The sequence below is a fragment of the Stegostoma tigrinum genome, chromosome 17 (assembly GCF_030684315.1).
Source record: "Stegostoma tigrinum isolate sSteTig4 chromosome 17, sSteTig4.hap1, whole genome shotgun sequence".
NCBI classification, from domain to species: domain Eukaryota; kingdom Metazoa; phylum Chordata; class Chondrichthyes; order Orectolobiformes; family Stegostomatidae; genus Stegostoma; species Stegostoma tigrinum.
Window position 1 is genome coordinate 41,357,033 of NC_081370.1, and position 25,570 is coordinate 41,382,602.

The 25,570-nt window shown below is 42.4% G+C and overlaps 1 protein-coding gene across 7 annotated transcripts in view; it reads right to left on the reverse strand.

Annotated features, from left to right (window-relative positions):
- The window catches only part of mpped2a (metallophosphoesterase domain containing 2a), a 206,388-nt gene extending 202,529 nt beyond the window's left edge, over nt 1–3,859 (reverse strand). For 6 of the 7 annotated variants that reach the window (XM_059652114.1, XM_048545582.2, XM_048545583.2 and 3 more), the window contains exons 1-2: nt 3,485–3,859; nt 1,347–1,637 (exon numbers count right to left, since the gene is read on the reverse strand). In XM_059652114.1, coding sequence (XP_059508097.1) covers nt 1,347–1,498 — 152 coding nt within the window. In that variant the 5' untranslated portion in view covers nt 1,499–1,637; nt 3,485–3,859. The remainder of the gene's footprint in view (nt 1–1,346; nt 1,638–3,484) is intronic. The other variant, XM_048545581.2, reaches the window with a different exon arrangement.
- Nucleotides 3,860–25,570: the final 21,711 nt, after the last annotated feature.

Sequence of the window (25,570 nt, forward strand, 5' to 3'; positions counted from 1 at the left end):
TGTATTATACATCATGCATTTAGACTCCCCACTGTGTCAACCTGCTGCTAAAAGAACTACTCCCATTGTGTATCCTGTATTTTAAATAAGTGCCCCATTGCGTAGACTGCACTTAAATATTGTGCTGCCTGTGTTTATGTATTGTCCTATCGTGAGTCCCGTGTCTGACACTTGCAGTCGATTTTTGTGAACATATATCTTAGCTCATTTCTGACATGCAATCTCTGTTTAAAAATGCAACAACAAAATCACTTCTAAAATGATTTTACTTTTCAGTTCTGATTTCTAAACATATTACTTTTGCTCAAGCGTGCTGCCTCGTCAGACCATTCTTAGAACCAGACAGTGGCAACCGCTAATCAATCAGGTAGAGTCAGATATTGATAGGTAATAGCTGTGAAATAAACGTGTTTGTTTTTGATTTTCTACAGATCCGTAAATTATTCAAGTGCTACGCAGTGAATTTTGAATTTATCTTGACAAATATTCCTAAGAACAGGAAGGAAATGAATTCCAGAAAACAGTTTGCCTCTCACACAGAGAGGCTCCTAACTGCAAAATCCATAAAAAGTCAGGTACAAGCTTGCACATAATACAATTACAAACACCCGTCTGTCCCCTAGCTACACTGTCTGAGGTCTGCACACTGCATTTTCTTTTAATAGCGCAGTCAAATAAATATGAAGAAATCAGACATGCCTTTGATGTTTCCACCATGAAAACTTTCAAATCAAACTTTAATAGATGCTGCACAGAAAAGCCAGGAACTGTTTAAGAATATAGTAAGTGCTGCCTGAAATTTTGTGACAGTTTCAAACCACCACTTACAGATCCTCGGCCAGTAAAGGGGAGGGTGGGGAGATAAAAAAGGAACACTGCCTCATTAAACAAAATATCTGGATAATGGAAACCATCTTCTGTTTTATTCAGTCAGTCAAAATTAAGATGTGGGCTGAGATACATTTAAGCTCTTCAGGGCTACGTATTTGCCCATTCCCTCAGCTTTTGACAGGAAATTGACAAACAGGTTACCAACCTACTGTAACAATTTACTGGTCGATTCGAAGTCAAAAATATAGATTGTTATGAAGTGTTTAGATGTTCAGTCCTCTGCGCACTTTAAATGACTTAAAGGAGGTAGAGATTGCAGAAGAGCATTTAAAAATGTCAAATCTAGGGATTGTGGTGGTTGGGGGGCTTTCGAGTTTTGTTTTTGTTTAATTATAAGTACGCAATGTGATAATTTACGTTGTCAATACGGGGTAGGTGCGTGCTGTTTTTAATAGAAATACAGACCCAAAGAGACCCGAAAGATTACGCGACCAGATGTGGTGAGATCTACTTACATATGCACGTGGGGTGGCTGGAAGCGACTCTGGTTAATGTTGTAGTGAGTGAAAGCTTGAGTCGGGTTGGAGCTGTACTCGTCCACCGTGATGGTAATTTTTCCCTGCGAAGGAATTCCATGAGCCATCATCCCGCGCTCAACAAAATCCATTTACAAGTTTCCTGCGGTAGATGTTAGGCAGCACATCGTGGGACGATTGTTCTTATAAGGGTCCAGCCTTCCAACCGGGAAAACAGTTACCAAATTAAATTACAAAGAGAGCAATATTTTTCCTTAAAAATGAGCAATCCTAGAAAGAAAACAAAAACACAATTTGTAAAATTGTATGAGTGACAGTGGGATTAAATAAAAGTAAATTGGCGAGTGGGACAGGCGATTGCCAGATTAGGTTTACAATAATTTCCAAAATTATCTGGAAACATTTCCCTTTAAAGTTTTTTTCCCCCAGAAATACGGTGAAATAAAATTGTTCATTGCAAATGATGTATTTTTCCTAAATACAATTTGTCCAGACTCTAAACCCTACCAAGTGAATCTGACGCCGACTCCCGCTGAAAATAGCACGGCCGGGTACTGTCTGTATCAAAATTTACACCCAGACGTATCAGGAAACAGGCTCAAGTTCATGAACTTGGGATGAAAGAGATCATTCTATGCTGTAAAACCTGTTCATCCCCAATCTATATTTTTAACAAAAAAGCACGAGTTTATGTAAATAAATGTCTGAACATTAATATTATCTTAAAACACCCAGCACAGGGCTTGGATGATATAGACCTCACTGGCTTATTGGACCTCAACTCCAACAGGCGAGGAGATGCTAAGAAAGCCAGTCTGATCTGCTTCCTTTGCCTGGCCTCTGGTCTCCGGCCCTGACACCCGCTTGGTAGCAAGAGAGAGATCCCTCACTTCCCACTGCTCCACATCATCCCCTCTTCCAAACGTCATTCATTCCCTCAGCTAACTCCACTGCCGTCACTCATTCAGATTTTTCTTTTTTTCCACGAATATCTAAGTCAACATACTACAAGACACGAGAGCAGTTAACCATCCAATACCCCTCTTAACATCATTACTTAAACTGTATTAAGAGGCTCAAATATTTCCCCTTTCTCCCTATGTGTTTTACTGATAATTGCAAAATGCAAAATACATGGCCTATTAATGCAAGGTGCCTGTAATTTATCACTCTCGGTCTTCGGCCAATTTTATAAAACAAAAAGAAATCCTTCCCTTTCGCTTATAAGTGACAAATCTAGGCCTCTTAAGATGTTTACAAATATCCATGAAACCAAAGCTTCGCAAATTGTTACAAAATTGTTTTTTTAATATATATATGTATTCACATCAAGATCAATAGTTCAAATTGAGCCTTCTGCGCCAAATTACCTGTATCAACACCGAACTCGGCTGCAATTTTGCTGAAATTAAATAGCAATGCTGAAATTGTTTATTTTTTTAAAAAAGCGAGTGAGCATATATGAGTGTGTATGGGGTTAGAGGGAAGAGAGTGGAAATCAAACGGCGGAAAGAGGTGTAAGAGGTCAGTAATTGCACTTTGCATGAGATCCTGATCTTGCCTTTTGTGCGGTAGGTTACGAGAAAGAGCAAAAAAAATACACGCACACACACACACGAGCCCGGCCTTCGTCGCAGTTGCTTAAAAAGATCGCAACCATGAAAAGACTTGTGTGTTTGTGTGTGTTAAAAAAAATTAACCAGGCAAAAGCGAAATCATTACCCCACACCCCTCCCCCCCGCCAACACACCGGTTAAACAGGGAGAGTTTCTATCTGACACTAACAAGACCTCGAGAGCATTGCAATTTCTCAGAACTATTAAATCCGATACATTCGCTTTTTTGGCAACACAACGTTCGAAAATAGAAGGTTCAGTTCGAGCCATTCTGTTTCTCTCCCGCGCTGTAATGACAAGGCACCTCTAACCCAGCAGCGCCGACCCGGGCTTTTGTGGTTGCTTCTATTCCCCTCTCTTCCCTTTCTCTCTCCCTCCCTTTCCTTTCTTTCTCTCCCTCTTTTCCCTCCTCTCTTCCACATTCCTTCTCCTGTTTTCTTTTCTTCCTCTAACGCGCAAGGTTTCTGTTTCTGCTTTTACACACACACACATAAAGATTACCTCGGTTTGTGTTTTTTTGAGTGTGTTTGTGTGTTGTGGTTGACTCGAGAATCCAGGATTGTCCTTTTCGGCTCTTCACAGGAGTCGATCCATCAATTGTTGGGGGAGGTGGGGTGAAGAAGGAGAATAAAGGGGAAGATGGGTTGGGGGGAAGGGGAAGGGAGGTGGGGGTTAGGAGAGGGAGGGGGAGACAGAGAGAAAAAGGATTGCCCGCTGAATGTCTGTCTGGAGAGCAAAGGTGGGCAGGCGAGGAAGGGCACTGGGTTTAAAGGTGAGCTATCCTTGTTTTCGGCTCTCTTCCCTCCCCGGGGCTCGAACCTCCGACCCGCCGGCAACCGGGAGCTGATGGCAGCGAAGCCTCGCTTTCGACCTTCGCTCGGGTCAGTGCTCCCGCAGGAGGAGCATAGGGAGGGAGGGAGGGAGCGGTGCAACCAAAAAAAGGAGGGGTGGCAGAGAAAGAGCCACAGGGAAGGTGGGGAAAGGGTTAGGTCATTGACAGACAAGGGAAAGCAAGGCAGACAAGCAAAGGGACACTGCAGGGAACATCAAGGAGAACACTGACATATAATATCCACAGAGCAGATTTCTGTTATATATTTGATTATATACGAAGATCACATTATGTACAACTATTCTCTTAAAAACAACTTTGAAAGCTATTTTTTTTAAAAAAAAGAAACTTTTCACGTGTTCGTGTGTTCATGCTTAAAACCAACTTTTTTTTGTGGGTGGGGAGTGTCTCGGTTTAAGTGTACTTCTTTGAATGGCTTTCCCTTTTTCCTGAAGATCAAATAAACAGGGATCATAAGTTAAAGGAGAGAAAGACAGAGCTACTGCGAGTGGCGGGAAAGGAGAGTGAAACAAATGTGGTCATAATTAATTTGTGCCTCGGTAACTTAGCTCTGATAAACGGATCTTAATGTTTTGATGCTCACGAGTGTCACAGTGCCTGCAGCAGCAACATTTGCCGGGTTGTTATGTACGTGTGGCCTGAGGGGATGGGGAAGAGGGCAGTGTGGCCTGTTAACCCTTAGGAAGCCGGGTGAATTTTCACATTGCAATAAGCGGATGCTAATAGCAGAAAGGGAACGGTCTGTTTGAAGAGGTTTATTTAAACGTAAGCGTGTGGAAACAAGTGAAACAGGCAGTAGCCATGTGAGTTCTGAGGATGGGAGAGGGCTCTGGAGAGGGGAGTATGCTGCATGTGAATAGAAAGGAAGGTGGGGATAGGTCGAGATATGGTGATGAAACGGAATGGGCTGGGTGACAGCATTCGACTTTGAAGGGAGAGGAGAGCACTGCTGCATAAATTGGTACTCATATATCTCGAAAATGTCAATAATTTTACATGGAAAACACAGCATGGGACAAAGAAAATATGGATGCACACAGGTAAAATTCTTCATCTTCGCAAACTAAAGTTCTGAAGATCATGCAGAGACCAACCTCTTGAATACTGAAACTGAGCCTACAATTACTGTTTTGCTGTGAATCCTCTATCAATGTTTTAAAGCTGGCTTCTGACTGTCACTTGCTCAGTTCAAGAATATAAGAGGTGGTAGCCCATGAGCTGACTGTCAGCATTGCCCCATTAATAACAACAGAAATTCTTGAAACCTGCTGAGAGCAGGTCAAGCAGCAACCATGGAGAGAGGTATGGCAGGTTATTAATGTTGCAGGTTCACAACTAGTTCTGCACATTTCCTTTATTACAGCTGTAAAATAGTACACACAAGAAACTGGACCCACTGGGATGGGAAGCCAGATTATGTAGAATGAATGCTATATGAATATTTTCCCTTGCACCTCTTCAGTAACCTAACTTAAGTGAGAAATGTATAATGGGTAGAATAGGACCATTGTTTAGCAATGACAGAATAGGTTACACTCTGGGTGGGATTTCATATTTATAAAGCAATGCTTTAGGAAATTACATCCCACAGTATGTTGTATTTCATCATTTCAATAAGTTACTCTGGCTCTGCAACACTTTAAGACTGGAACTAGTATTTATACATCAACTTTGACAACTCCAGGACATGCCAAAGTCATGTCAATGAATTACTTGCCATCATGAAGTCACTGTGGGAATGTAGGGACATACTTGATGGGAGGGTAAACTGTGAGGAGAATGCAGAGGTGCTTTATTGTAATTTGGACAAGTTGCAAGAGTGGAAAAATGTGTGGCAGACAAAGTAAAATCTGGATAAATGTGATGTTAACCATTTTGGTAGCAAGAACGAGAAAGTATATCATTATCTGAATAATGATAGATTGGGAAAATGGGACATGCAATGTGATCTCATGTCCTTATACACCAGATGCTAAAAGTAAATGTGCAGGTGCAGCAGAAGAAGGCAAATGGCCTTCATAGCGACAGCATTCAGACACAGGAGCAGGGACGTCTTGCTGCAATTATACATGGCCTTGGTGAGACACACGTGGAGTATTGTGTGCAGTTTTGATCTCCTTATCTGAGGAAGCTGAGGAATCTGACTGTGGTGAGAGTGCAACAATGGTTTACCAGACTGATTGCTGAGATGGCAGGACTAATGAATGAAGAAAGAAAGGATCAGGTGGAACTGCATTCACTGGGGTTCATAAGAAAGAGCAGGGAACTCATAGAAACCTATAACATTCTAGAGGATGAGACAAGGTAAATGCAGAAAGGATGTTCCCAATGATCTGGAGGCCTAGAACCTGCCTGTGGTCCAAATTTAAGGATACAGGTTCGGCTATTTAGGACGAGTATGAGGAGAAATTTCTTTATTCAGAGAGTGGTGAGCCATTGGAATTCTCTGCTATGGTAAACAGTTGAGGCCAATACACTGAATATTTTCAAGAAGGACGTACGGAAATAGTTCTTAGGGCTAGAAGAATCAGAGGGTATGCGGAGAAAATGTGAACAGGATGTTGAGTTGAATGATTAGCCATGATCATAATGAATGACAGAGCAAGTTCAGGTAGCCTATATGTGTGTTTCCATTTTCCATGTTTCAATGTTTCTACAGTAGGTAGCAGTCTGCTGTGCAAGATCTCACAAACAGCAATGATAGAAATGGACATAGCACGTGTTTTATTTGTGATTGATGGGTAAATATCAGCCAATGTGCCAAGAGAACTTCTCTACTTCTCTTCAAAGTTAGACTGTGGGATCTTTTATATCTATCTGAGAAGACAAAAAGGGGGATCTTACTGTCTCTTCTCAATGATGACACCAATTTGTTAAAACCAGAATAATATTTGTGCTCAATTCTTTGGAGTGAGACCTGAATCTACAACTATTTTTCTGAACAAGTGATGGTCAGGCATGTCTTCAAGGTTAGAAGGTTTCCACCTTGTCTGAATAAAAGTGAAAACTGAACTGGAGGTTAACTTACTTTTTAGGATACTCAACAACAAGGTAATATCTAGGATTCTAAGATATGGATTGAATTTCCTGATGATAGCACAGGTGGTGCCATATGGGTCATGACCCTCGAGCTAATGCTGCCTTCTTATGGCCCTGTATTTTCCTCTGCTTCAAATACTTATTCAATTTTCCTTCAAAAAATGCAGTGGTCTCTCTTTCAATATTTTCTGTGGCAAAACACTCTATGCACCAGTTACCCACTGTGTAAACAATTATTTCTTAGTCCCTCTCCTCTCTGCCAGTTTGAGATCACTCAGTTTTCTACCAAATTTTAACCAAGAAAATAGTAATTTTCGAGTCACCTGCACAAAGACCATTCGAATTTGTAAAAACATTTTAACTGAAATGTTTAAAATGATCAAGAAAGTTGACAGGGAGTATAGAAAAGTGGTCTTGAAACAGCGTCCAGGAAGGAGATAGCTTAGTGACATGGCATAAAAACAACAATCTCTCTCTCAATGTTAGCAAAATGAAGGAGCAGGTCATCGACTTCAGGAAGCAGAGTGGAGGACACGCCCCTCTCTGTATCAATGGTGCTGAGGTGGACGTGGTTGAGAGCTTCTTCAAGCTTCCAAGAGTAAATATCACCAATGATCTATCCCAGTCCACCCACATTGCCATTACAGCCAAGAAAGCACACCAATGTCTCTGCTTCCTCAGAAGGCTAAGGAAATTCAACATGCCCACAATGACTCTTACCAATTTTTATTGATGCACTATAGAAAGCATCCTATCCAGATACACCACAGCTTGGTATGGAAACTGCTCTGCCAAAGATGGCAAGAAATTACAGTGAGTTGTACTGCCCAGTCCATCACAAAAATCAGCTTTCCTTCCATTGACTCTGTCTATATATCCCGCTGGCTCGGGAAAGCAGCCAATAGAATCAAAGACCCCTCCCACTCCAGTAATACTCTCTTCCACCCTCTTTCATTTGGCAGCAGATACAAAAGTTTGAAAGCGTGTTCCAATAGATTTAAAAGCAGCTGCTTCCCCAGTGTTACCAGACTTATGAATGGACCTCTTGTATGTTAGAGTTGATTTTTCTCTGCACCTTCACTGTAGCTGTAACATTACATTCTGCATTCTGTTCCATTGCCCTGTTGTACTAATGTAAGGTATAATTTGCCTAGTTAGCATGCAAAGCAATACTTTTCACTGTATTTCAGTACGTGTGACAATGGCAAATCAAATCAAAAAAAATTATTGTAGCATTCAGCAAAGACTGGTAAAAAGACAAATCCAGGTGAAATATTATCATGCAGAATCTTATGGGAATATGAAACACACAGCCTAAAGGATACAGGGTCATTGTGAGAACTAGACTCTTACTTGGGAAATAATGATCATAACAAATGTAAGACTAGATATTGTGGGTAAGTGTACTGAGTGAGCAAGTCCATAACACACTGATGGATCATAAAGGGAAGAAAGACTTGCATTTATCCACTAGTCTTTACAGCTATCAAACAAATGAAGTACTTTTGAAATATAATCAATATGGTAATGCAGGAAACATAGCAGTCAATTTGTGTGCAGCAAGATCCCACAAATAGCAATGACAGATATCCAGATTTTCCGTTTTAGGTACAGTGGCATAAATGTTAGACAGACCCCATCTGCCCTTCCTTGAATAGTTTAATGGAATCATTTGCATCTAGCTATGAGACCAAATAGACTGTCACTTAACTCTTCTTGAGTGCACCCATTTGGAACAGGAGCACAGTATGCTCCAGGGCAACCCCCAAACTGTCACAAGATATTTATTATTCTATTGCTTATTGTAATTTTCTTAAACATTTTTCCCACATTATTGAAAGCTTTTAATTACATTTATTTCAAAAATGTTTTATTTTCTCTATTCCCTCGGGTAAATTTCTTTTCAAAAATGACTCCAATGGGGTTGTGGTGGCCCAAGCACATCACAGACATTAGTCAGCCCTAGACCACAGCACGCTTCTCTGGCAATTATTCTGCTCAAGTATGTCAGATTGGGGGACAGGCTTTAACAAGCACAACTACAGCCGACTTGTTGTAGGAGCAACACTGCCAGTAATTGTGGAGGTCACCATTGTCCTAATTTTTAATGCTGACAAGCTGTGAATTTTCCCTTGATATTATATTTGTAGCAAACAGGGAACCACTGAGTCGACATGTATTGTCAGCATGTTCATTTCGTGCCTAAGTGGTGACAATGACAGTTATCACATGCCAGTGCCTTTCGCAAAGCACAGGAAAATCTCAGGTGGCTGCCATGTGCCAAATCTAAAGTCATTTCTCTGACATCAGCAACTGTGTAAAAATTGTATTACACTGCAAAATCCTTGGAAGATGTGAGTGTGGCAAGGTTTTCAATTGTAACACACTCAGAAGGAACAATTCACCTACTCCCGAGGCTACTCCCTTGCCTTTTCCCTGCAGGCTTGCAAATATTTTCTTATCAAATAATGATCCAAACTCCCTTGTGAGAACCTCTATTGACTCTGCCACTGTAACATTTCCAAACCTAATCACTCAGATTTGTCTCATGTAGCCTTTCCTTCTTTTACTAATTGCTTTTAATTGAGAACATGGGCCTGTATCCTTACACCAATGGGAATAGTTTCATTTGATCCAATGTGTCTAACTATTCATGGAATATCTCAACCATGCCATTTGCACAAACCCTTTTTCTGGTCATCATCAGCACCACTTCTCTTTTGATCATCATTTCATGATACACATGCCTGTAGAGGACTTCCCAATTCCTCTTCATGCTCTATGTCAATCTCTTGTCATATTCTGTCCTTGCTTCTTTTATTTGCTTTATGAATTCCACTCTGTAACCTCAATATTCAGCATTAATTCCCAGTTGTCTTATCTTCCTGAGACATGTCAAAAGCATAATCCATCAGATTAAAATTAATCTCCTGGACACTGGTGCGAGAAGTCAGGGAGAAGAGTCTGAGACTGGAAATTATGTTGTTGGTCTGTCAATCAAGAATCATCAAAGAAGAGATTGTTTATTTTCAAAGCAGTGTGGGAAGATGAGAATGGACATGTTAGCCAACCAATTGTGGCAGAAAATACACCAGGCATGTTTTGACATAGACCCATGTCCGAAGTTTCAACATATCAAGACTTAATGCAAACTAGAAGAGTAATTGGATTTCTCTTTTGAAAAAAACGTATAGAAAAATGTACATCTAATAGCTATAACTTGTTCAAAAGTTCCATGTTTTGATATACATCATTTTAACTGTCAGACAGAAGATTTAGTGTCTGGCCTAAGAGAGTCAAATATTTTTTGATCTCGTGAAAGGTCACTAGACTCAAAATGTTGACTCTGGTTACAGATGCTGCCAGACATTGTGAGTTTTAGAGTTCCACTCCAGTGCGCAATCACTGTAAATAGATGAACATTTAACAAGAATACATAGATTGCCAAATCGAGAGGATTCTGCATAAGACCATCAGGAAGTTTCATTTCACTTGACATTTTCTTAATAACTAAAATGCAATTGCCAGATTCTTAAAATTGCTCACTTCATTCACTCATAATTGAGATTGAGATTGATACATTAACTAAGAGACATTTTGAACATTTATATCAAAATAAATAAACTCTGGGTCATGTGAACAATAAACTTAAGAAGGTGACAATGAGCTACAAGGTTTTTTGATATTCTGTGTTACGTGCATTACAGATCAAAAAATTAACTAGAGAAAGATTTAATTTTTTAGCAAGTTAGATTGTTGAAATCAAAATGCAATGAAGTTGAAATTATTAACTTTTTTAATGTAATTAAAACAGTATAAAACTAAAGAAACAAGACATTGTGAAAATACTGAAAATCTAATTTATACCATTAATTGTCTGTGTGTTTCAAGTGTCTTTTTATGTGAACAGATGTAAGCCTCTATTTAGCCTTTTAGGACATAGAAATTAAAATAATGAGTAACTATTGAATTTATGTTCCCTTTAAGGCTGTTTTAATATACCAAAGCTGCGCAGGAGATCTCGGGTGCAAATTCTGCAAGATCAGCTGAGAAATGGTTGGCCAACTGGACCAAACATCAACCGAGTGTCAACTTTGAGGAGTTCCATGTTAGGTTTCTCTCCATGAGGCCCGACAGGCTTTCTCATGTAAATTTATGCTCCTCATCTTATTATGTATGCAGCACACCTCTATGACACCACACTCACAGTATCTTGTGCTCTACAGCAGCAGGAGTACTTATCACTGCCAGGACCATCCAGAATTTCCGCTGCTCGAGCCATAGTTAAACTGCAGCAGTACACCGGGTCAATCACTGCCAGCCAGAAATAGCCCTTCTCTGTTGCAGTGTTGGAAGAATTGCCTTAGAGTCACAGCAAATTGGCACCCTGATTTACTGAACCTGCAGATCTCAATGGAGAGAGGGGACTGTCCTCTTTATCAGGATCACCAGAGGAGATCACAGCACCAGGCTCTACCAGCCTGGTCAGAATTTGCCACCTGGGTCAGCACAATACCCACATTTGGTGGAACACCTAGTGTTTCAGGAAGAAGGTAAATGATCTTCAGCAAAGCTAAGTGCCACCATCTTCTCTCTCTGTGACCTCACTCTCATAGAGACAGAGAGCATAGAAACAGGCCCTTTAACCTAACATGTCTAACCCAACCAACAAATACCAAGCCATAGTAATGCCATTTGCATGTTCTTGGTCAATAGCCTGCTGTGCCCCTGCATTTTAAGTGCTTGTCCAGATGCTTCTTACATGCTATGGGAACACCTGCCTCCCCACCTGTGCTACTCTCCCATTATTACCACAGTGAAGTTATTCTTAACTTGTCCAAACTTCTACCACTATTTTGTAACTCATTTTCCCTCTTGTCTCCTGCAGGTACCAATAGCATTCACACAGTCACCACTATGAACCCCACAGACATGACCTGCCTGGGAATCTGTTGTGAAGGAAACATCTTATGCCTCTTGTTGGCCCCAGTGGAAAATGCAATGGACATCTTGACTTGGCATTCCTCCTCCAAACACCACCTCTAACCTGAATATAGTGCCACAACCCCTCTCTCTCTCTCATGGGTGTGGCATTCCACAGAAGATGAGCAACTCTAGCTCTCCTGTACCTTCAGTGCGACATGAGAGCCCCGGTGGCTGGAAACCCAACATTAGGATTCTGCTCCAAATTCACTGAACGTTGGTGCTGACCTGGCTTCCAAATGTATATATGTGTTTCTCATCCATGGTTCTGACAGCCTTTAATGCATTGGCCATAGAGATGATCAAAGATTAATAGAATCCCTACAGTGTGGAAACAGGCCCTTCGACTCAACTAGTCCACTCTGATCCTCGGAGCATCCCGCCCAGACCCATTCCCCTATAACCGTATAGCCCACCTAAGCTGCACATCCGTGAATGCTACAGACAATTTAGCATGGCCAATCCATGCACATCTTTTGACAGTGGGAGGAAACCAGAGCATCTGAAGGAAACCCATGCTGACATGGGGAGAATGTGCAAACACCACACAGACAGCGAACCAAGGATGGAATCAAACCCAGGCCCCTGGTTCTGTGAGGCAGCTGGGCTAACCACTGAACCACTGTCTTCTGTACCTGGATCCACGGCACAGTTCTAATGAGCCCATGAAATCAATATCAGAATCAAACAGCTGCTCAGGAATGTAATCATTCAGCAGTTGCAATACACTCAAATAATATTTGAACAGTATGCTTGAAGCAGTGGATCATGGAGACCTCAGACTCAGGCTGGAGGAATGCCTCTACATGGACTTTGCACATCATTGCCCAGATTCAGATGTGTGCTGCTCAAGCCTTTTTTGGTGCACATGCAGCAGAGAATTTTATGAGTGGCAGAAATAGCAAGAACTTCTCACCTCACACCCAAACCTTAGTGCATCCAAAATATGTAGCTTTGCATGTAGAGTAATGGCATGGAGGTATAATGGTCTAAGATGTGAAGTGAGCATTCCTGGCACCTAGTACATGCCATGGAATCTTGGAACATGTTTTGGGATCAATTTGAATTGTTACAGCCGCATGACATTAGTTGTGTTTTACTGCCATGGGTAGGATTAATTTGCAATGTTGAATGGTAAGGCCAGGAATTTTAGTTGACAAATGAGGTTAAGGCATGTGACCCACAGACAGCATTTTATAATGTAAAGATTGTACTTTTTTGTTGTTTTTTAATTCTGTTATGAAATGACAAAAGTACTGTTTTAAAACCCAAGATTGCTGCATTGCTAGAAAGCAAGTAATTTGAAACTCATTGTTAGCACTGTTTGAACAGCTGCTGGTTACAGCATTGTTTGCAGATGGACTGTAGCCCAGGGGTTTTGTACAGAGGAAGCTTTGGTAACAACAAGAAACTGATTGGTTTGTGGACTAGTGACCAGTTCTTGATAACAAAGGCCTTCTGCCTGCTATCAATCGTGTGATTGGTTCTCATGAAACTGAACAGCTTGAAGCTGGGAACAAAATACCATTAGATCTCTACCAACTGTGAGCTCTGACTCTGTTCTTTACAGAAAACCACTTTAAACCTGAAGAAAACTAGTTTATCTTTCCTTCAACAGTTTATGTAGGCTGTGATTTTTAACTGATAAGTCTGACACCCCTTTATGAGTGTGCAGCCACCCTGCACCTCTTGTAAAGTAATGGAAGTATCCAGAGAAGGATGATTGAGAAGAAACATTCTGACCACAACAAGGACCATCAGAATCATCTGAGCATCCCTTGTAAACAGGAATCAGTGAAGTGATTCTTCAAATTTTCCCTCTATCCAGAACTGATGTTTTTTTTTCCTGTCTGTGACTATATGTTTAAAGGGAAGTTTATAAAGGGATTAGTGTTTTAATGAGTAATGTTGTACGCCAGTGGTCTGCGATTGTTAACTTTTAACTGGAGTATAAATACTTGGAATAAATAGTATTTTTTTAAAGTACAGCAACATACTTTTGGCTCATACTTTTTGTCAGTTTGACTGTAATAGGCAGGTAAATTGGGGAATTTAGTGGGACATTAGTTCTAGCATTCTAACACAGTTAGGTGTGACAGTGAGAATTGATGTGTTTCACCTGTACTCTGTGAGTGTCTGGGACGTGGACAAGGAAGTTGGGTTGGGAAGAAGATCAGCCATGAACTCATTGAATGGCAGAATAGGCTGGAGATGTGGAATGGCCTTACTGCTTCAATTTCTTATTTTCAACAATGAGTTTCCCTGTAATTTCTGCCTAGCTGTGATCCAGGAAAGTCTGATCTATGATGTTATTGTAGAGATAACAACTCAAAATAAGTATACATTACAACCAAATCTGCCCCACACAGGAAACTCTCCATTCATTGTTCAGTTCTGCTCAGTTTCATGAAACCAACCCATAGGCCGCAATTAGTGAGGGTAGGTAGCTGCACCTCCTCCAAAAATAACACTCAACACAGGAGCCCCCCCAAGGCCGTGTCCTCAGCCACCTACTGTAGTCCCTGTACACCTATGACTGTGTTGCTAAATTCCAAATGAACGTCATCTACAAGTTTGCTGATGACACTGTTGTAGGATCGATATCTAACAATGACAAGTCAAAATGCAGAAGGGAGATAGAAGGTTTGGTGATGTGATGCAATGAAAACAATCTGTCTCTCAATGTCGGCAAAACTAAAAATCTGATCATCGACTTTAGAAAGTGAAGAGGAGAGCACAGCCCCACATACTTCAAAGGAACCGAGGTTGAAGGAGTGAAAAGCATCAAGTTCCTTGGAATAACAGACATCTTATCCTGAACTTCCCATGTAGATGCAACTGTCAAAAAGGTACAACAGTGCCTCTTATTCCTCCGGCTCAGGAAATTTGGCATCTCCATAAGGTCCCTCACTAATGTTTACAGATGCACTATTGAAAGCATACTGTCTAGCTGCATAACAGCCTGGTATAACAACTGTGATCAGAGATAATGGGAACTGCAGATGCTGGAGAATCCAAGATAACAAAGTGTGAAGCTGGATGAACACAGCAGGACAAGTAGCATCTCGGGAGCACAAAAGCTGACATTTCGGATGAAGGGTCTAGGCCCGAAACGTCAGCTTTTGTGCTCCTGAGATACTGCTTGGCCTGCTGTGTTCATCCAGCTTCACACTTTGTTATCTGGTATAACAACTGCTCTGCCCAGGACTGTAAGAAACTACAGAAGATTCTGTGCACAGCCTAGACCGTCAAGGAAGCCAACCTTGCATCCATGGACTCTATTTACATGGCCCACTGCAGCGGAAAGGCAGCCAACATCATCAAATACCCATCGCATCCCGGTAATGGCCTCCTACAACCTCTTCCATTAGGCAGAAGAGACAGAAACCTGAACACACACACATGCAGGTTCAGGAACAGCTTCCTTCCGGCTGTTATCAGACTGTTGAATGGACTCCAGCCTCAAATAATGTAACCTGTATGCCTGTAAGTCTTTTTGATCTGTACATCCTTTGCTGGCTGTAATCTGCCTGTATTGCTCATAAGCAAAGCTTTTCACTGTGTTCAGTATATGTGACAATAAATCAAAATTAAATGACTCTCTCTCAAAATCAAACTTGGAGTACTCTTGTTTTCTTCTGAAGAAAAGAACTTCTTTCTTCTGAAGAATAAAGAATAAACTGTGGTAGTTTTTACTTTAAATGACAACACAGATCAACACAGGCGGATTAACTTGTGATATTTTTGCAGTTTCAGCAATTGGAAAAATATTAAATGAGTAAATTGACTGTTGCCACAAGGACTCCATCTGCTGAATGTTACCACTTGGATCCCCAAGGCGGCTAGGTTGGAGGAAAGATAAACTGGATATGAAGTATTACACTGAAAGGTTTTGATTTAAGGTTGGTCAATAATTTCCTATGGGCAGCAGTTATGATTAATAAGTACTTTTTGAAGGTGTCACAAGAAAGTCAGCTTTCAGTGTATCTTGAGTATTTGCTGAATTTAGATTCTGATTTCCTGGTTATGTATAAATTTCTAATAGCTTAGAGAACGCTCATGTGCACTTTGCTGTTCAACAGCCATAAGTGTTGGAAACAGTTTCTTGAGCTAATTGAGGCACTGTCCTGAGAATACATTTTGGTTCTCAGTGTCATAACTCTGATTTCTATTTTATAAAATGAGGGACACTGAAAAACTGCAAAAGAAAATTCACAAATTGGATTCCAGAATCAAAGGGATACACTGAACAGGAGAAACCAACAGCTAGTGGCTCCTTTCTGAAGGAAAGGGATGACTGAGGGGAGACAAAATGGAGGTATTTAAGATTATGTAGGGCCGTCTTGATTTTACACTCTCAGCCCCATACAAGGTTGAAAACAAATTGTAAAATTCCACTTGCCAGCCCTGAACTTGTGTGAAATCTTACAGGAGTAGGAGAAGCACCAGGCAACCTGTTCTTATATCTATCGACACACTTAGATGGCTGGTAATAAACCATGAAGGGCAGGTCAAGCCCACACTGCTCTGGGAGGGTGATGCTTAACAGGTAGCCCCATAGCTTTACTGCACAAGCCGTTGGTGGGCAAAGTGGGGAATTATCACCTCTATGTGTTTTCTGTGCCCATTAAGATAATCACACCCTCAAAACCCCAACATCAGATGTAGCTCTTTGCCCTTCCCGCAGCATCTCAAACCTGACACCCCAATCCCTTCTTTCCCATCAGTTCCACCACCCCCCCGCCCCCGAGCCTGCCATTCTGACCACAACACAATCCTCCCCAATTATTTTGTTCCCAAAAGTCACTGGGGACTGCCTGAAGTTGCAGCGATGAGATGAAAGTGACTGCCCTTGACATCAAGGCTGCATTTGACTGTGTGAACCATTAAAGACCCCTCATAAGCCTAAGTCAATAGGAGCCAGGGGAAATTTCTTAACTGGTAGGAGTTATACCTGGCACAAAGAAAGATGGTTGTGTTTGTTGGAAATCAGTCTTCACTGCTCCATTAAATCATGACAGGAGTTCCTTGGAGTAGTACCTGAGGTCCAACCATTGTCAACTGCATCATCAATGAACTTCCCTCCATGACAAAGTCAGAAATGGGATGTTTTCTGATGGCTGCGTGATGTTTCACACTATTTGCTATGTCTCAGATACTGAGGTAGTCCATGGCCAAATGCAGCAAGGCCTGGACAAAAGCCAGGCTTGGGCTGACAACTGTCAAGTACATTTGCATCACACAAATACTAGACAATGACCACATCTAGAAAGAGAGATTCTAATCATTGCCCATTTAGGCTCAATAGTATTACAATCCCTGAATGCCGCACGATCAACATCCAGAGAGGGGTTATCGTTGACCAGAGATTCAATTAGACTAGACACATAAATACTGTGGCTACAAGAGCAGGTCAGAGGATAAGGATCCTGCAATGGGTAATTTACCTTCTTACGCTCCAAAGCCCTTCCACCATCTACACAGCACATTCTGAGATGTGATGGAATACACCCCAATTCCCATTTGACTGGCATCACATTGACAAACATTTGTTTTCTCAGCTACTGACAAGGACACACAAGCGCAGTGGTGCTTGTCATCTGCAAGATACATTGCAGAAATTCATTAAAGTTTCTTAGATAGCATCTTCTAAACACATGACCACTACCATCTAGAAAGATGAGGACAGCAGATACAGAGAAAGTCCACAACTTGCAAGTTCTTCTCCAAGCCACTCACTATCCTGACTTGGAAATATATGACCATTCCTTCAATATTACGGTGTCAAAATCCTGGAACCGAGGCATATAAATAACAAGCCGGACAGAACACCGACGCTTCACCGGAGGCAAACTGACGATGTTACCTAGCAGGGCGAAGAAACATTTGCAACCAAATCCACCAGCTCAGCGAGCAAGTCTACAACCTGAGCTACAAATCTTCTCAAAAGCTTTAAGCACCTACCGGCACAACATCCTCAAACTGGCCTGCAGATAGGGAACAAATGTGGTCTGACTGAGTTCCACCCGCAAACATCTATACTTCCTGCAAGAATGCCTCAAAAAGCTGGTACTACCACAAAGCTTAAATATAAACCACCTATCAACAATCCACAGGCACAGAGGACAGCTGGACAGAACAACGCAGAATGATAAGGGTCATGATCAATGATGCCCACAAGCCTCCACAAACACAAGTGGGAAATTGCATGCCAAAAATCTCTGTACTCCAATGCAACCCACCAGGAATGGAAACCACACTGAGACAAGCCATCAGCACACAACAATAAAAGACCAGAATAAAGAAAAGAAGAGTCCTACAAGAAAAAACCTGTCCAAAATCACCCACATCAATGACATGGGCAATACAGATTCATAGATTGAAAACATCTCCGACTGTCCTAGTTCACGGACTGAATTATAACTACAGAGATGCCAAAAAGACTGATTTCCTGGCTGTGCTGGAATTGATACTAAAGAGCAACAGACTCATGGAAGAAATACAACAGACCATCAGACAGACAATAGTCCCAACACTGAACAAAAAAGGTAAATGGAACACATTCAACACAGATGAGAGGAAAGCCCTAGAAAGACTCAAGAAAGACAAGAACGCTGTAATCTTACTAGCGGACAAAGGACACATGACAGGAGTCCTCAATAGAGCCCAATACGTCGGGAAAGCTAACACACTACTAGCAGATACTGACACCGATCAACAGATGGCAATAGACTCAACACCACAGTTTGGGAACTGGAATTCAATGACCCTGAAGAAATTATACAACTCAGGAGACATCAGCAAGACAGACTAACAAAAAATGAAGCCAGAGGGATCCAACACATCCTGATTCTATGGACTGCCAAGGTATACAAACTGCGGGTCCCCCTCAGACCCATTGTCTCACTACCTGGCACACCAAAATATTGGCTTGCCAAAGAACTACAACAGAAATTGAAATACTTAGTGGACACCACCACCCATTCCATCAACTTATTCCAAGAATTCCTCAACATCATCATGAAGACCAGGATAGAAGAGGACACGGTGATGATATCCTTTGACGTAACAGCACTATTTACATCCATAAACATTGACCTAACCAAAGAGACAATTACCACACCAGGCAGGCACCCCAGGACACCAACAACATCAATAAGGATACCACTATGAAACTACTAGATCTGTGCCTCACAATCTACTTCACCTTTAACGACGGCATATACAAACAACTCAAAGGAATACCAATGGGATCCCCAATATCAGGACTGATTGCAGAAGCAGTAATGCTAGAAGGGACAGCACTCCCCACTCTGCAGCTAAAACTTTGGGCCTGATATGTAGAGGACACCTTTGTGACTATTAAATGCACAAAACTAGAAGAAACCCACCAACACATAAACAACATCCTCACTGGGATAAAATTCACAAAAGAAGAAGAGAACAACACACAACTACCCTTCCTAGGTATAATGGTAGAAGGTAAGAACAATGGGGAACTCCAGACTAGCATATATAGAAAGACCATACATATGGACCAGAAACTCAATTACACTGACAACCACCCCAATGCCCACAAACAGAGCTGCATCAGGACACTATTTAAACAAGCCACAATGCTTTGCAGCAACCCGGAACTACACAAAGCAGAACAGGAGCACCTATATGGAGTCTTCAAACGGAATGGATACCCGAAAACCACAAGCCGCCATTACATCCGAGGCAGATCACAACAGGAAGACACAACACAGTTAGACTCACCAATAACACTACTGTACATCACGGACATTTCAGAGATGACCACAAGACTGCTCAGACATCTAGGTAACAGGGTAGCCCACAAACCAACACCACCCTACGACAGCTACTGACGAATGTAAAGGATCCCACATCCAAAACAAGCAAAACTGGATTATTACACAAAATACCATGCAAGGACTGTGAGAAACACTACAAAGGCAAAACTGGAAGCAAACTGACAATACGGATACATGAACACCAACCATCCACCAAAAGACATGACTAATTCTCACTTGTCTCACTACACACGGACAACAAGGGACACGATTTTGACTGGGACAATGCATTCATAACCGCACAAGCCAAATGGAGGCACACAACAGGGAATTCTAACTGGAACTTCATCAACAAACACATTGAATTATACCCTGTGTACAAGCCGCTGAGAAACAGAACCGGAAGTGGTACCAAAGACCCCAACAAACGGAGGCAATATAAATAGCAATTGGGGCAGAACACCAATGCTTCACCGGAGGCGCACTGACGATGTTACCTAGTGGGCTATGAAACATTTACAACCAAACCCACTGGCTCGACGAGCATGTCTACAACCTCATCCTAGAACTCACTCTCGAATGACGTTGTGGGTGCCTCTACACCAAATGGACTGCAGGTATCTTACTAGCAGTTACAAGGGCAATTTGCAAAGATTAATAAACACTGACCCAGTGTCCCACGAATGAATAAAAATGAAACTTCCTACCTGATGCTGCAGGGAAAACAATACTGCCAGCGGTGTGATTAACAAGCAGCTCTCTGAAGTAGGATGTCTCATCTCTGAAGAACAGAAATCCCACCGCTAAACTTTTACTGAGCAATTGGCGGGTAGGTGGCAGGGGTTCACCACTCTTCCCGAAGGTCAGTTTCTAATGACATTTTAGTTGCATGGGTCATAGGGACCACAGTGTATCAAAATGCAGCACTATGGAATGAGTTGATAGAGCAAATATAGAAAACGTGTTTCCACTTGTATGGATGTCTATGACTAAGGGCATGACGAAACTGAAATGACATTTAATAAAGATATGCAGTGTGAAGGTGCTGGTGTTAGACTGGCGTGGACGAAGTCGGAAGTCATATGACACCAGGTTATAGCCTAACAGGTTTATTTGAAATCACATAAGCTCTTAGAACATAACCCTTTGTCAGGTAAAGTGAAAGACAAGCAAACAGACACAGAATTTATAGGCAGAGAGATCAAAGGCAGAGAGATAAAAAAGTCGTATATATGGTGAGTGGAGTGTCAAATAATAAGTCTCCGCAGGTAATCAGAATGGTTAGATGGCGTGAGTAAAGTGCCAACAGCTGAATAACAAGTGAAGAGATAACCTATAATCTGAGAGATAATCACAAAAAAATCAGGTAGTACTGGTGACAAACTAAATAACTGTAATAACATGGTAGGTATAAAAGCCACAGGCTGTGTGTCTCACCAAAGTAATAAGTTATCCAAAACTGTGCAAACTAATTAAGGTAGAGAGATCATAAAAATCCATCAAGGTGATGATGTCAAAACAGGATAGCATGAGGATTATGCAGTTACAAAACTGTATGGCAGGGCTACATGTAGCAAGGCATGAATCCACGATCATGGTTGAGGCCAATTTCATGGGTATGAAACTTGGTTATCAGTTCCTGCTCAGTGATTCTGTATTGCTGTGTATCTCGAAGACTTCAGAGTCGACAGAGAGATTCGTGGCGCAGTGATCAAAGAAGAAAGAGTTGAATTTGACCCCTCCAGGAGGCTGCTACCCTAGGCTCAACATGAACGCTCAAGCTGTCAGGAGATGCGTTAACACCAGATTCATCAGCTGTGCTCACAAGATCACGCAGAATGTCACTCAAGCACAATGCAATGCCATCCAGGCTCTCAAGACCAACCACATCATTCTCATCAAACCAGCCAAAGAAGCACACTGACAACTGAACAACCAGGAACACTACAGACAATTACTTACAGATCTGACCAAAGTACACACCTGTCAACTGAAATGACTGATCAAGACCTTTCATTCAGAACTTCAGAGTATCCTATGCATCTTATCCCATGTACTTTGCTCGTAGGAGATTTCTACAGCCTTCCAAAGATACACAAAGCCAACACAACTCGACATCCCATTGTATCAGGCAATGGGAGAGAGCCTATAGAACATAGAACATAGAACAATACAGCACAGAACAGGCCCTTTGGCCCTCAATGTTGCGCCGACCTGTGGACTAATGTAAGCCCCTCCCCCTACACTATCCCATCATTATCCAGATGCTTACCCAAGGACTGTTTAAATGCCCCTAATGTGGCTGAGTTAACTACATTGGCAGGCAGTGCGTTCCACGCCCTTACCACTCTCTGAGTAAAGAACCTGCCTCTGACATCTGTCTTAAATCTATCACCCCTCAATTTGTAGCCATGCCCCCTTGTACAAGCTGAAGTCATCATCCTCGGAAAAAGACTCTCACTGTCCACCCTATCTAATCCTCTGATCCTCTGAGCCTCCATGGTTATATTGAGGGCATCTTGAAAGCCTTTGTACAAGGAACTTCCAGCTTCTGTCGCAACACTGAAGATTTCTTACAGAAACTCAGCATCCACAGACTGGTTGAACCAGGAGCATTCCTCATCACAACAGGCATTTTAGCACCCTACACCAGCATCCCCCACGATGACAGCATCACCACAACAGCCTCAGTACTCAATACCACCAACTGTCAATTCCCAGACGCCATCCTACAACTCATCCGCTTCATCCTCCACCACAACGTCTTCACCTTCAGCAACCAGTTCTCCATCCAGACACACAGAACAATCATGAGGACTAAATATTCCCCCAGCATGCCAGCATTTTCAAGCATAAGTTTGAGCAAGACTTCTTCGCTGCGCAGGATGTCTGACCAACGTTATACACTAGATACATTGACATTTTCTTCCTTTGGACTCATGGCGAGGAGTCACTGAGATGACTACATAGTGATATCAATAAGTTTCATCCTACTGTCAGGCTTACTATGGATTACTCTCCAGAATCAGTCTCATTCTTGGACATGCGCATCTCCATCAAGGACGACCACCTCAGTACCTCACTCTACTGCAAGCCCACGGATAACATCACAATACAGCACTTCTCCAGCTTCTACCCTAAACATATTAAAGAAGCTATTCCCTACAGACAAGACCTGAACATCCACAGGATCTGCTTAGATGAGAAGGAACGCAAAGGACAACAAAAGATTTTGAAGGACGCCCTCATAAGAACGGGATAAGATGGTCAACTCATCAATCACCAGTTCCGATGTGCCGCAGCCAAAAATAGCAACAAGCTCCTCAGAAGACTGACACTGGATACAACAGATCGACTAGCCTTTGTCATCCAGTACATCCCCAGAGCAGAGAGACTGTGCCATGTTCTTCATATGTTTAAGGTTTCACAGTCACTTGAAGGCAAGAAGTGGAGGTGTAGGGATGATCTTGATGAGATGCTCGTCGTTTGCAATGACAGCTCAAAGATGTGCAGGTTGGGTGGACTGGCCATGCTGTATTGCCCATAGTATCCAGGGCTGTGCAGGCGAGGTGGATTAGCGAGGGAAAATGCCAGGCTACAGGGATAGGTGAGTGGGTCTGGGTGGTATGTTCTTTGGAATGTAGATTTGTTGGGCTAAATAGCCTGCTTCTATATTGTCAAGATTCTATGAAATGCAATAATGAATGAGAGAGAAACATACCCAGAGAGCAGAGAGAATGTGGAACTTGTTACACAAGGATTACGTGCAGTTGATAATATAGATAGGGAAGCTAGATAAGCACATGAGAGAGAAAGGAATGGAAGGGTATGTTAATGGGATGAGATCCAGTAGGGCAGGAGGAGGCTCCTGTGAAACATAAATAGCAGCATAGATCAGTGTAGTCAAAAGCTTTCTTACAGTTTTCTGGGAGATGGTGTAATTCTACTTAGGTAACAAAGACATCATTGGAAGACTTAAGATAACCTTTTCCTCTATGTGAACTAATTGTTATGGCTAAACGGTTGCAAACCATGCTGTCCAGTAAAACCCACTCACATTCGTAGTGAACCATCAACTGTAAGTTGCTGATAGTTAACTGTTAGACTAGCACCGGCAGGTTCAACACAATAACAGTGAGAAAATAACAAAGTGTAGAGCTGGATGAACACAGTAGGCCAAGCAGCATCAGAGGAGCAGGAAGACTGATGTTTCAGACCTAGACACTTATTCAGAAATGGGGGAGGGGAAGGGGGCTGTGAAATAAATAGGGAGGGAGGGGAAGTTGGATAGAAGATGGATAGAGGAGAAGATAGGTGGAGAAGAGACAGACTGGTCAAAGAGGTGAGGATGGAGCCAGTAAAGGTGAGTGTAGGTGCGGAGGTGGGGAAGAGATAGGTCAGTCCAGGGAGGACGGACAGGTCAAGGGGGTGGCATGACGTTAGTAGATAGGAGATAGGGGTGGGGCCTGACCTACTAACCTCATCCTGCCCCCTTGACCTGTCCATCCTCCCTGGACTGACCTATCTCCTCCCTACCTCCCCACCCACACTCACCTTTAATGGCTCCATCCTTACCTCTTTGGCCAGTCTGTCTCCTCTCCACCTATCTTCTCCTCTATCCATCTTCTATCTGCCTCCCCGCTTTCCCTATTTATTTCAGAGCCCCCTTCCCCTCCCCCATTTCTGAAGAAGGGTCGAGGCCCGAAACGTCAGCTTTCCTGCTCCTCTGATGCTGCTTGGCCTGCTGTGTTCATCCAGCTCTACACTTTGTTACCTCAGATTCTCCAGCATCTGCAGTTGCTATTATCTCTGAAAAAGTGAGTTTGATTATAATGGATTAAAAAGAGAAGGGACAGTTGGTAGAGCAAATGATCAATATGCAGTTGTAAGGGAGAAGGTGGCAGGCAGTAACTTGGTGTGTGAGCTGCCATAGTCCTGGATACTATTTGACTTTCAATGCATGAGCTGGAGAGCTCTAAAGCCATTGGGATCCCAATAGGCTGCCAGCACAGCCCTGCAACCAACCAACAAACACTTTCCAGGCAGATTGTTATCAACTGCTTTGTCTGTCCAACTGTTCTTCTCTCTCGTTAGGCTCTGTCCTATCATTTACTCCCTATCCCAAACCCCTCCTTATTTTCTGGATATAAATTGACATTTTCCCAGCCACCATCAGTTCTGAGGAAGCATCACCAGACCTGAAATGTTAACTCTGATTTTGTCTTCACAGATGCTGCCAGACCAGCTGAGCTTTTTCCAGCAACTTCTGTTTTTGTTCCAGAATCTAACCATGCAGCTTGACCAAATCAGGGAAGTTGCGATCGGATGATCTTGATGCTGAGAAGACCATCTCATTTAACTCTACGACTTGTTCAGCAAAGCCCATGCCACTCAGAGCCTTCTGATTCACTAATGCCCCTAAGGGAAAGAAACTGTCATCTTTATCTGGTCTGGACAACATGTGGCTCCAGACCCACAGCAATGTGGTTGACTCTGAACTGCCCTCTGGGCAATTAGGGATAGGCAATAAATGCTGCCTGACCAGCAATGCCCCCATCCTGTTAATGAATAAAGAAGAGGGCAGCATGATAGCTCAGTGGTTAGCACTGCTGCCTCACAGTGCCAGGGACCCAGGTTCGATTCCAGCCTTGGGTGACCATCTGTGTGGAGTTTACATGTTCTCCCTGTGTCTGCACAGGTTTGCTCTGGTTTCCTCCCACAGTCCAATGATGTGCAGGGTAGTTAGATTGGTCATGTTAATTTGCCCATAGTGCTCAGGGATGTGTAGATTAGGTGGGTTGTTGGGGGTTGGGTCTGGGTGGGATTCTCTGAGGGTCTGTGTGGACTTGTTAGGCCATTGAGCTTGTTTCCACACTGTAGGGCTTCTATTAAAAAACAAACCTGAGGCGATGAGGT